This window comes from Saccostrea cucullata, unplaced genomic scaffold (assembly GCF_032062105.1).
Source record: "Saccostrea cucullata isolate Sc308-1 unplaced genomic scaffold, CSIRO_AGI_Scuc_v1 ctg382, whole genome shotgun sequence".
NCBI classification, from domain to species: domain Eukaryota; kingdom Metazoa; phylum Mollusca; class Bivalvia; order Ostreida; family Ostreidae; genus Saccostrea; species Saccostrea cuccullata.
In genome coordinates this window covers 298284-312155 of record NW_026925758.1, presented here as the reverse complement: position 1 = coordinate 312155, position 13872 = coordinate 298284, and the positions used below count along the sequence as shown (strand labels likewise).

General features: G+C 32.1%; 1 protein-coding gene across 1 annotated transcript; it reads right to left on the bottom strand.

Annotated features, from left to right (window-relative positions):
* Positions 1–1292: 1292 nt before the first annotated feature.
* LOC134269720 (carbohydrate sulfotransferase 10-like) lies at positions 1293–4524 on the bottom strand. The gene is made up of 3 exons (XM_062751925.1): positions 4272–4524; positions 2788–2945; positions 1293–2579 (listed from the first exon to the last, which is right to left on the bottom strand). The coding sequence occupies exons 1-3, from the start codon at positions 4459–4461 to the stop codon at positions 1395–1397; spliced, it is 1533 nt and encodes a 510-aa protein (XP_062607909.1). The 5' UTR covers positions 4462–4524; the 3' UTR covers positions 1293–1394.
* Between the last annotated feature and the right edge of the window lie 9348 nt (positions 4525–13872).

Here is a 13872-nt window from a genome sequence, read left to right as displayed (position 1 = left end):
TAATATGTCAATGCTTTTAGAATTACTGAGTATTCAACAAAGCGTTCCTATTTTAAATGATGAAATATGACTTTTATTACATATCAGATAATTATTAAAGGATTAATTACAAATTATTACCCAAACTGAATACTAGCTATAACATAAAGAAGACCACTGAACATTAATAATTTGTCACAGACATAAAAACTTTGTATTATGAAACCTTCACAAAGAAAGCAATTTCCTCCTTCAAACTGACGCAATTTTTCTGCGGGAATGATTTTAAATAAGGTGCACATTTTGGCAAATTATACGGTTTTGAATTCATGTCACTTGAGAAGATCATAAGCATCGCAAGTACTTGATAACATTCTTACTTGGGAAAACCTTTTTTTCCAAAATGTAATTACTTAGCGATAAATTTAATGTATAGTTTCTTTAATTAAAATATAAATATACCAAGATATCAAAATGTGTCATAACAAAAAAATCTCTGCTTAAATGGTTTTTAATAATTCTAAAGTGCACATTTTTGCAAATATTTATTCTGAAGTGTATATTTTTGCAAATTACACATATACGGTTTTATATTCGGTTTTATATTCTTGTCACTTTGAGAAGAATTCAAAGTGCAGCAAGATCGAAATGTGATGTAGCCAAAAAAATCTTATAAAAAGTTTAGCATCGTTGTGGAAATATGATTTTGTTTTATAAATCAATAAATCAGTACTTATATATGACTTTCATAGTATTCTTTGTTAAAGTTCCAAAATGTATTTGCTTTGCTTTAATTTAGATAGTTTCTTAATTCAAAGTGCAGCAAGATCGAAATGTGATGTAGCCAAAAAAATCTTATAAAAAGTTTAGCATGAAAATCTCTCTCTCTTTCTCTCTCTCTCTCTCTCTCTCTCTCTCTCTCTCTCTGTTGTGGAAATATGATTTTGTTTTATAAATCAATAAATCAGATACTTATATATGATATTGGTGTCTTCATTTTAATAGTTTTATTTTTAGAACATAGTATTCTTTGTTAAAGTTCACAGCCAATTTTTGATTTTTCAATTGAGGTTATATATGCTAGTAAGACCTACAAAAATGTCTAGTGCAGATGCGTACGAATGTTAACATTATACATGATGTATGAGTAATCCCTTTATTCCATAATAGTTTCTTTTTAAAGTTGAATTTAATTATCATGAGGTAAAATATTTGCACTAAAAGTTATTCCGATAAATATCTTTCTTCTTCTAAGCACATATTTTATTTACTAAGTTAAAGTCTTCTTTGAAAGTTTCCATTTTGCCAGTTTCCAATTGTTAGAAACTTGAATAGTAAGGAATACGGTACTTGAAAATTAACATGTATGTGGCCTAACAGAACACAATGCATGAAACACTTTCAGAGTTACATTTTTAAAGCTTTTTTAATCTAAATACATTAAATACATCGGAATATTTCAGCCTTTCCCTGATGTTTGATGCAAAGATTGATTGAGGATACGCATCGTATTTAAAGATATCGAAATCACTTTTTAGGATATGGACAAGTTTGACTAGTTTATCAAAGGCCACCGTTCTGTATATATCTATGAAGAAGCCTTCTTTCTGTAACTTCCTGTTCTCTTTTGAGGTAGACTTCCGTTTTGCTTCCTTCATAGCCCGTATCAGCTGCATTGGTTTGAGATATTGGGACTGTTTCTCACTGTAGGGGTAGTTCTGATCGATACTAATCAGTCCTTTGATTTGCATGTGTCGCCAGGATCGGAGATAAGCTTCATGCATCGATATACACTTTACAATCTCGTCTCGTCTCTCCTCTAACGATGTGGCGACGTCGATGAAAGTATCGTCTCCTGCTTCTTCTTCTAAGTCGTTGACATCAAACTTAGATATATTTAACGTCTTCATCATGAATGTAAAGTCTTCTTTGAAAGTTTCCATTTTGCCAATAAAATCGTACTGTACTTGGCATGGCTTACATAAATCGTACATTGCCATGAAATGGGGGTCTCTCCTTCGAAAAGTTGTACTCTCTGCTTCAATAACATATTGGATGAATTCGTCAAAACTAATATTATGATAACATTTAGTGGGAGGTTTCGCTGTTTGGGATAATTTTGCGACTTGATCTAACCGCACCACTTTGGTAGTTTGTTTTATAGGGACTCGGATTTCTTTACCAAGCACCCCCCAGTAAAATGGATTGGCTGTGTATATCTTATCCAAATAACCAGACAGCAGTCTTTTGAATGGATTTCTAACAAACATGAATACTATATGAGTTCTTAATTTTGCTAACATCCGAAATAAATCTTCCCTGAATAGTGATTGTGACTTTTTATTCACATTTAGTGGTTTGATTTGGTAAGGATTTTCTAGATTAGTGGAGTCCAGAACTTGAAGCACTCTTCTCCAGAAAGTAGTCCCGGCTTTCTCTATGCTGCAGTATATCAGTTTATGTGACTTGCTCATCTGAAAGTGGTTTTGGATGGTGCGATCTGGTTCACGTCCAATGTCAAACTCTTTACCTCGGCAGGCTTCGTTATATTGTGTAAGTCTTTGATTTACATAGGGTTCCGAAAGGACAGCTGTTTGTATCTACAGACGTAAAAAACAGATTATAATTAACAAGCACTGTATGATATTAAGTACATTAGGTAACAATTGACTTTGTAATTTATGCTAATTTTTTCAATATTCATATTTCTGATTGTCAACTTTGAAAGATAATTTGATTTCTTTATTCAATAAATTTATTAATAGCCCCAAAACCTGAGGAATCAGAATAAGAGTTTTTTTGTCTTACTAGAAGTTTTGGTGACTGTGTGTGGTACGAGGAGACATTATTTTTATTGTCAGGTGTTAAATCCACGAACAATTCCGAGAGATTTGATGGGTATAAAGACAACTGCTTCCACACCACATCCTCCTGTGATCCCCTCAGGCTATTCAAGGAGGAAAGCTCTGCAAAGAATATTTTCATTATTTTTAAAAATCACAAAGGCTTGCTCCCGGCGTGTAAAAATACTTATAAACAAATATGAACTATTATCTATGTTACATATAGTATTTAGTGTATGTTTTAGTTCAAATATATATGGTTTTTTAAACCAGAATAGTTTTTGACACGCCTTAAGCAAACCCGTGTGTTGAGAATAAGTGAAAGTATTTGCAAATATTAACAGCAATTAAGTCATTCAACCCTTAAGCGCAATCTATCATGAAGCCAACCATACATTATTATGACAGTACGATGATGACATAGAATTAATTTTGTCGTGTAAGTTCACTACGTTATTTAAGTTAATTTATCAACACACATACTCCCAAATCTTACTTCACCAAAAACAAAATGTGGGATTCATTGTGCATTATTTTTGTTTTACCTCTTCAACTCTTTTTTATGTACTACACTTTGAATGTTACTCAAATGTAAGTGAAACATATGGAGGTAACGAACAGTATTCGAAATTAAAAGTCCATAAAACAATACAAAATAGGAGCAGAGCAAACACGGACCTCCAAATCATCGGAGATGGGATATATTTTTATATTTCTTTATTAGGAACTTTGGATGTCTGGGTATTATATCCTGGGTTGTATATATACCGAATGCAAGGTTTATGAGTCACTGAAGACTTTGTGTTCCTTCTCTGAACCGCAATAACCACCACAGCAAAGATTGCAAGAGAGATTGAAGTATTTAAAATTATCGCTCAAGTTGATAAATGCCAATACTTGTATTCGACACAAAACAAGAGGTCTTAATTACTCATGGTGTACGAATAAGACAGAGGGAATCTTATCAAATTATATGTTCAAGTTAATTACATTAATAAACCGATGAAAAGGAATTCATATTATATAGAAATTGATACATTGAAAGGGTAATTCATTTTTAGACTTTCTAATAGTCTATAATTAAGTCGAATGTTGACAGATACATTTCATTATTAAACCATTTATTTCGTACTGCATTGTCAACGGACCCATCATGACAGGGAGCACACGATGGGTGTGACCACTAGACGGGGGATGCTTACCACTCCCTGGCGCCTGATTCCAATAAGTATTTTAGAAGTCCATCTCTGCTCTGCTCCTGATTCGTATTGTTTCGAGGACTTTTGAGTTCGATTTTTTTCTGTTCGTGATCTCCGTATTTCATTCACAATTTACACATTTTTTTTAATTAAATATCTTTCTTTCTTAAAATATTATGTTGTGACTGGACAATAAATGGAAATAAAAGTTATTTTCTGAACTCAGAAATAATTTAAACTCGCATCTTACCTTGATATTGTACGAGCGCAAATAATACGAGAAACACAAAACCAATTATAGCCAGATTCTCTCTGGAGATCCGTCTTTTCCGGCAAAACATTCTCCTCCTAACACAAACCTTACTCTCACTCCGACTGTTTCGCAGTACCGTAAATCGAGAGCATTTTTGGATGATAAAATTCCCCTGATTTACATTCATTCAGCCATACTAATTAGGTAACAAGAGAACCGGACATATTCCGCTTTTTTTAAATGCCGTCAATCAAAGATCCTGAGTTCTTTTTATCGTCCGTGACACTTGTATAACATGTAAGGGGAATGAATGACAAATGATCGTAGAATGCTTGGAGTAAAATTTTAATTTGTAATTATATCAATGTCAGAAGAAAAACTTTCCATATAAGCTACGAAAATAAAAATCACAGAGTTTTCTTTTTAATCTTGAAAGATATATCATCATTGTCTCTGTTAAGTATTAAAATTTTTAATTTTTGCCTATAGACTTTTCTTCAAAACTTTATATTTAGATATTTCGACGACGTATTGTGGTTGTCGATACGATATATTCAGGTGAGCTGAAGATATAAGATACCACAACGTCTGTCACATCTGTTTCAAATTTGGATATTTGACTTGAAAAAGACGTTTATGGTACTAAGTTACCTAACAAGCAAGCTCTATATATGATAAACTGATGACTTTAACTTTTCAAACTTCCATTACTTATACAGCAATATACAGATATCTTCATCAACTGCATATGGAGTTCATATCTCTCAGTTGATTCGATACGCAAGAGCATGCTCTACGTATGTACAGTTTCTAAAATGAGGTAAATTATTGACAAACAAGTTGATGAAACAAGGATAGCAGTCTCGTTTAAAGTCATCATCCGTGAGTTCTATGGTCGATACAATGACCTTGTCAGCAAATACAATTTATCATTGAGTCAAATGCTGATGACTGAAGTTTTTCATAATCATTGTTAGGCCATTATTTGCACACAGAATGGGCGATGTATTTTCAATTATTTCCGGATCATGACAAGGAGTACGCGGTGGGTGTGACCGGTCTGTAAGAGATGCTCACTCCTGCATTGTACCTGATCCCACCTTTGATGTTCTGATTACAGACAACGTTTTATCAGTGAAATATCCAAATATTGAACAGATGTGTCAGACTCTGTTTAGGCCCTATATTCTTTTTCAAAGAATAAAAAAAATTAGCAAACATTGCCTAGTAGGGTTGTTTCCCCCCTCTCGATTGCAAATTCTTCATTGGGTCTCATGCGACCTGTAATTACAACACTGAACAATATGTAGGGGGTAGACTTGGAAACAATCAAGGAAAACGGAGAATCAACTTTGAAGTTTCACAGCAGAGTTCAGTTAGCATTATTATGGTTAATTGTGTACAAACTTAAACAAGTACGAGAAACTTCTTAAATGAGTCTTAAATGACTCCTATTTTTGGAGGTCCATGTTTGGTCTGCTCTCTATATGTATTGTTAAATGGAATTTGAGATTAGATAATGTTCGTCCAATCTAGGTTTCGTGCATATTTTTGGAGTGAAAAATGGAGCTAACGAAAAGTATTCAAGCTCATAAGTCCTTTTAGTAAAACAAATCAGAAGAAAAGAGCAACATCCAACCCTAAACATCAGAGGTGGGATCATGTTCCATCGAGGAGTACGCATTCCATGCAGACATGTCACACCCGCCGTATAGTCCTCGTCTTGATCGGGAAAGATTGGCAAATCCGTACACAATTCAGTGTTAAAACATCATTCTTTTTAAAAAAATTTAATGGCAGATTGTATTTGCTGGCCAGGCATCTGTATCGACCATACAACTTGCCGAAATGTGATTTTATATGAGACTATTGATATTTTGATGTATCAAAGTGTTTGTCAAAAGCTTGTCACATATTAAACAATATTTTTTTTCAACTGATCAGATCAACTGACAGACATAAATCCTATAAGCAGGTGATAAGGGTATCATGCTACATAAGTAAGAGGAGTTGTTGTTTAAAAAGTTGAAGTCATCACGTTTATCATAAAACCTTGTTGTTAGGTTACCCTTAATGCTTTTTTTTCTACTAAGATATCCAAATATGAAACAGATCTTTGAGAGTTCGTGTCGTCTCTATTTCAAGCTCACTAGAATAAATAGAGCATACTTGTATAAATGGAACTAAAGCTGTACATGTATTGTTAATGGACGATACGTCATCAATATATACTGAGTGTATTATTTACACAGTAAGTGTCCTCTTTTCTCATCAATAAGATTTTGAATAAACTTTGCTCCATATGAGGTCTGTTAAAATTGTTAATCTGGGTTTTCCGACAGATTGTTGGAAGACATGGCTCTGGTGCCATAAAACTTAAACGAGCTCGCTTTTGATCTCAGTCTCACTTTTTTCCAATGGAATTAATAGTGGAAAAGTGAGACTAAGTTAAAAAGTGAGCTCGTCGAAGTTTTATGGCCTCGGAGCCTGATCTCCAAAATCTATATGCATGTTCATATTGTCAATAAAAAAAAACCACAAGTATCTATTTTTAGTAAAATATCAACATTGTTGTGTGTACAATCATAGCGTTTTTCCCAATATCTTTGCCAAATGACAACGTAATAAAATTTAGGACTTTCAGTTTTATTTAAAAGCAGTTGTCAATGACGTCATTAAGCCTGGATTTTACATCTTTTATTTCATTTTTGGGAATAATAATGTTAAGGATTGAAATGTGTGGAAAGTCCTCCGTTTTAATGTTAGTTAAGTCTCAAAAATATGTGTAAGATTTCAAATATTCTTTAAGTTCTTTGGAAATTTCAGTATCCACATCTTAGTTATACCAACTCTCGATCATATTGTTGTGTGATGCTCCTGAAATTTCTCCTTCACTGCTTAAAATAAATATTTCAGTGTTAAGTAAAGAAAGATACCTGGTGGAACTTTTACTGGAACCCGCAATACATCTTTGATTGTAAGGAAGTTTTATGAAGTGGAGAAATCCATTATATGCGAATTCATTTTGATTGTTGGGATTATCAAAATTATTCACAATTCACAACTGACAATTGCTTGTCAAATATTTCCCCCCTTTACTTTTGAATTATTAAAGGCAGGGAGATAGATGGTTTTCATATTGACCCTTAATGCGAGATTTTAGCATCAAACAAATACCTATATATTTAAATCATTTTATCTTAGTGTCAAAATCTTCTTTTTTATGTTTGATCATTTGCCTAAAGTAATATTACACAGAATTCATTATACTTAATCCACTTCTGATGTTTGGGGGTCCATGATTGCTCTGCTCCTATTTTTATATTGTTTTGAACTTGAATGCTGTTTTTTATCTCCATATGTTTCATTACAAAATTATAACCCGGGTTGAAAGATCGAGCCTAAACATTGGGTTTTAAATTCATTATTACTTTAAACAAGGAAATTTCTCCCCTTTCACCGTAGAAACAAGTGGACGAATTTGAAGAAGAGGTAAACTAAAAGAACAAAGTTTTATTTCTTAGTGTGAATGGGCGAAAGTAAAACGAGACAAAATTGTTTGCAACAATAAGCAACTATATTTACTCCCCTAGTACAGACGTTTCTAGAAGGATTATAATAGTGAAGGTGTTTTAGATTTACGACATCTATCAGAGTCTTGTAGAGTTTTATTGTAATTAAAAGTTTGGAAGCAATTATCTATATATATTTTTAAATATTAAATTCAAGGTGTGGTATTCAACTTGAAATACATGTATGGTAGAATACAAAACTTGACCCCTTTTATTATTAAGAATATTACTCAAACTAACAGCGTCAATTTCATTTGTAGGCCTATTGAAGTTTAAGGGAAAATGGTTGTTTTTGCAATGATTTTTTCTTTTAAAAGTAGCAATTTAAACACCCTATGACTTGCAAATTTCATGATTACAGATCCAATCCTGTATTCCAGTATCGAAGATTTTTTTGCAAACAGATTTTTATTTAATATCAAAGGGATATAATGAGGTAGTAGTGAATCATAGGAGATTACATTTATATTGTAAAACCCATGATCATGACTACGCGTATGTTTTTTTTGTTAAAAAGTCAAATTAAATTCGAACTACTACACTATATGATTGAAAGATTCCTTATACTGTAAACGTTGTAATTGATTGACCTGTAGAGCGTATTCTTTGCCAATAATTTGCGTCATGGACATAATTATAGAACAAGAGGCCCATGGACCACATCGCTCACCTGAGAAGCTTTAATCATGCTATTCTTAACCAGATTTCCCTATTTTACATGCAATACCTTTTGTGACCCCATCTTACCCCACAGGTCAAAATTTGAACAATTTAGAATCTACACTATCCCTGGATGCTTCCACATAAGTTTCAGCTTTTCTGGCCCAGTGGGTTTGGAGAAGAAGATTTTTAAAGATTTTTCCTATATATTTCTATGTAAAACTTTGATTTCTTATTGCGGCCCCGCCCAACCCCCGGGGGCCATGATTTGAACAATTTAGAATCTGCACTATCCCTGGATGCTTCCACATAAGTTTCAGCTTTTCTGGCCCAGTGGTTCTTGAGAAGATTTTTAAAGATTTTTTTTAATATATTTCTATGTAAAACTTTGATTCCCTATTGCGGCCCCGCCCTACCCCCGGGGGTCATGATTTGAACAATTTAGAATCTACACTACCCTTGGATGCTTTCACATAAGTTTCAGATTTTCTGGCCCAGTGGTTCTTGAGAAGAAGATTTTTTAATAACCCCACCCAATTTTTGTCTTTTCTGGATTATTTCCCCTTCTGAGAGGACCTGGCCCCTCATTTTTACAATTTCAATTTACTGTCTTCCAAGGATACTTTTACCAAATTTGGTTATAATTGGCCCAGTGGTTCTTGAGAAGAAGCCGAAAATGTGAAAAGTTTACAGACGGACAGACGGACAACTAGACAGACAGACGGACGGACGATGGACAAAATGTGATCAGAAAAGCTCACTTGAGTCTTCGGCTCAGGTGAGCTAAAAATGTAATTTACTTTCGTTTCTTTAATATTCGCAGGCATCAATTTTCGTTGATTTAGTAAAAATCGCAGTTTTGAGGATACATAAATTCTTTGATAATAGACATACTAAAGAAACATTGTCACATTTTCATTTTGTTCTCTCTCTGTAGGCTTCACTGGATAGCTTTAAGCCATTTACAGTGTAAAAAGCAGGTTGAAATATTAAAAAACTTTATATCTGATATTGAAATCGATCGATTAATTAAAAAGATCAACATTTAAGGAAAAATTTGCAAGTGTCTTAAAATATATTCAAATCAATTTATCAGTATAACTTTGAAATTTACATAATCGGTTAATAGATAACGTCCAGTTTTCCCCGTAATCGAACATAATCGATTACCTTTAAATTTACAATCGATTAATAAAAGGTAACTTCAAATTTTTTCTTCTTTAAATATCAAAGCAAAAAATATTTTAATGTTCAGCATGTGGTATCATGGTTATGTAGATTATATCTCTCCTAATAATTGAATATGCAGTTTCAGTGCAGATTATGTTGAAGAAAAAAATCTAGTGCAATTTCATTCCTTGCATCCATCGTCCTCACTAAATGCTTAAATGAGGGACTCTTTATCATAGAACATGGAGACATGCTTCTCGCAATAAAATTTGTCACGGAAGTTAGTATTCTTTCAGCTTCTGGACGTTAACATCCATATTCATTTGCTTTTGTTGCAGAAACTATTAAATGTTTCATTGTGATTTAGAAGTACATTGTATTTGGACTACCTGCATGATGGCAGCACATATTATACATTCCTGAATTTTTTTAAGTAACAATCATATAAATAAAATTTGCCATAAAGTGAAACGAAAAGCATAATTTCTTTCTTTATTGAAATAAGTGTTTTGACAGCTTTTAATTATTGTAATAGTATTGTTTGTCTAATGTCTACAGTGGAGCCATCAAATACAGAAGTTAACCATAGTTTATCTCGTTATCTGTATACACATGGATGTTCCAGTCAATTAGGCAAAATAAACACACAATGACAATTACTGAAAATTACATACACTTATATAACCTCTCTGACAAAATATGTAACCTCACAATTTTGAATGATTTTGCAAATTTTAAAGTTCATACAACATATTTTTTTAAATAACTTTTAAAACATCAGAAATAAAGAAGTATTTCAAACTTATTTTTCTTAGTAGTATTTAGTTTGTTTACTCAATTTTTGACTTATACACGACGTTTAAGGACAGGTGATATAATCAAACTTTAATCAGCAAACTTTCATTAAAAATTCTGAAAATAACAACCTGAATTATAATCATGTTAAAAAATCTATAGAATAAAAACGTGGATGCAGAAAGGTTGAATTTTGAACATCGTAGGGAGTTAAATTCTTATAATATTTTAAAAATTTATGTTAATTCATTTTCAATCAAAATATAGCTAAAAATATATACCATGCCAAGCAACCATATTTTTGTTTGCATCATATGCCCCTTTTGTAATTCATTATATTCAATTACACAACGAAATTGAAATATAAAAGTAATGACATGCAGCAAAAGGAGTGCGTCAAATGTTAGATGAATAAACACAAAAAGCTGTATGTTTGAAATACTAGTACTTAAAAACTTCAGTATTTAAAATGCTTACTAGGAAAGTAGGTACATGTATATATTAAGTATATAATGTTAATTTTATACTTTACATCTTAAACTTATGATAAACTATATTGGAGATAACGAACAGTGTTCAAGACCAAAGGTCAATTAAACAATACAAAATTGGAGCAATTATGGACCTCCTAAACATCAGTGGTCAGATCAGATGCCATGGAGGAATGAGCATCCCTTGTTGACTACTCACTACCGCCGTATGCTCCTTATCATGATCGGGAAACAACAGAAAGTTTGTCGACAATTTAGTGTGTATATAATGGCCAACAGTTACATGTATTATGATAGTGTTTACTGACATGGTCATTGTATCGACCAACTATTGAAAACTTACGAAATTATGACTTTAAACGACACTGCTGATATTCTTGTTTCAGCAACTAGGGTGTCAATAATTTACATCGTTTTAGAAATTATTCATACGTAGAACATGTTCCTGTGTATCAAATCAATTGAGAGATTTAACCCTTTCATGCACGTGATAAAGGTATATTGCTGCATAAGTAAAGGTAATTGCAATTGGCGATTGAAAAGTTATTGTCAACACGTTTATCATACAAGTAAAGCTTGGTTATTAGATAACCATAACGTCTTTTTCAAGTAATATATCAAAGTATGATACAGATGTGACTCTGTGGTATCTTTTATGTCAAGTTCTCCGGAATATATTGTATCGACATAAGAATGGACATAGCCATTGTTTAATCAATACGTCGTCGATATATCTTAATGTCGAGTTGAAGGCCACAACAAGTGTTTTTGTCTTTTTATGTGTAAGATTATTGATAAATTCTGCTTTATATTAATACAAAATAGGGTCTGCTAATAACGGGGCAGAATTGGTACTCATGGGAATTCCAATAGATGTTGGAAGACCTGCTCTTCAAAACCACATAGATGTTGTTAATCAGAAATTCAAGCTTTTTAAAAATTATCTTCAGAGTACTTGTGTGAACAATCAGAAAGTTTTATAACAAACTAATTTTGCAAATAATCAATGACACGGTAAGTATATTTACGAGTTTCATTTTTTAAAAATACAGCTGTCAGTGATATCAAAAAGACTAAACTTAAATTTATCGTAGGGAATAGTTGCATATAAAGTAGAAAAGTCGCAAGTTTATATGCTGTTGATTTTGGTAAAATTTTGTGATTTAATATTTTCCAAAAGTTCCACGGATATTTTAATCTACATCCGATTTCCTTGAATATCTTAATCCACATCTAATTTACACCACCTCTCGAATATTTTGCATGAAAATTCTTTTTTACTAGTGTTAATATTTTAGTGAGAAGTACGGAAAAAGAGGCTTATTTGAACACTTGCTGGAACCCGCTATTTATCTTTGCAAGGATTGTTTTGTGTTTTTTCAGAATCCAATATAGATATGGTTATTTCAAATTTATTTTGGTTGTTCGGACTTTTTTCAAAAAATATTCAAAACTGATAAATGATATTGAAGAATTTCTTCCTTAGAAAGGGAGTTATGGGTATAAGTTGGATTACCACTAGTAAACTGAAATCCCAGTTCCTCTAAAATACAATTTAGATGATGAGCCATACAAAGGCAATGTTATTACCAGGTACATACTGACTGTAATCTATCTAATTCTTTTTCATTTCGTAAAAACTTACCACAGAAGAATTGTTCTTTTTCATTTTGCCCTTCAATAGCTTGATACGGTATTTTAACATAGTCTGATACATTTAATCCATTTTCACAACGTTTCAATGTCTCCTATTTAGTTTAAGTTATCTCCTGTTCTAAAACGTGGATAATTCTAGAGAATATTTGTAGTTAAGCATAGATTCTTTGATGTGTATAGCCAAGAAATCCTTCACAATATTAAAATATCTACTAAGAAAAAGTTGTATCAACATATCATAGACCGATTATTTATCAAGACCTATTAAACGTGCATACAAAAAATGAGATCTTGAGAAAACTATTCAATGTCTCCATATCTCATCTTTGTTATGGATATACTGTTCAAAACATTCTCACACAATCTTGAACTCTAACATGTCTAAGAGAAAAACATCCTGGTTGATATAAAATGTTTTAGTTTTGTATGTCATGTAGAACTTTCTTACATAACAATTAACATGAAATGTAAATGTACCTTTTAAAGTACATGTATAGTACAAGCATTTTATATTCATGCATGAAACCAAATTTATTTCTAGAAATGACAACAAAGAAGCTATATATACATTATTTAGGGGATCTAGACACATTTCTGTAAAAATAGAAGAAGAAAAAGTCATTTGGTATTTACGATAAAGATTCTTTTGATAAATTATCAAGTCATTATCTTTGCACATCTAAAATTTATGCTATGAAGGACTGTGGTGTTTTCACTTGGTTAATTAATTAAATGTATAGAGATAACGAACAGTATTCAGCTCAAAAATACATTAAACAAAATTAAACATATTTTGGAGCAGAGCAAACGCAGACCTCTAAAACATCAGAGGTGCAATCAGGTGACATGGAGGAGTAAGTAAGCATCCACCGCCTACCATTCACACCCACCGTGTGCTCCTTGTCATAATAAATAAAAGTTTAGTTGGTGTCTGATGAAAACAATGTGACCATAAGCAATTCATTCATCTTACTCATGAAACAAAACTTGAGAAAAAAATTTACGGGCATCCATAATTTAAAGTAAAAATGTTACTAAGTAAATAAACCACATATCAAGGGGTTTCTGTTTGTAATGAGAATAAATCTTAATCTGGCAAACCATTTGTTAAAAAATACTTCAATCTAATATAATAATCCTCTAAACTCTATTTGTCATTAGTAACCAAGAAATCTCAAGTTTAAAATGTATAAGGTAAAATTCGTTCGACGTTCGATAGAATTTTCAAATACTACTAAAAGTGAAATATTTACT

Coding starts and splice junctions, on each gene's coding strand:
- LOC134269720 (XM_062751925.1), bottom strand. CDS start 4,461: ATGAATGTAAATCAGGGGAATTTTATCATCCAAAAATGCTCTCGATTT. Junction 2,946..4,271: donor TGCGCTCGTACAATATCAAG/GTAAGATGCGAG, acceptor TATTCTTTGCAG/AGCTTTCCTCCTTGAATAGC. Junction 2,580..2,787: donor CACAGTCACCAAAACTTCTA/GTAAGACAAAAA, acceptor TTACGTCTGTAG/ATACAAACAGCTGTCCTTTC.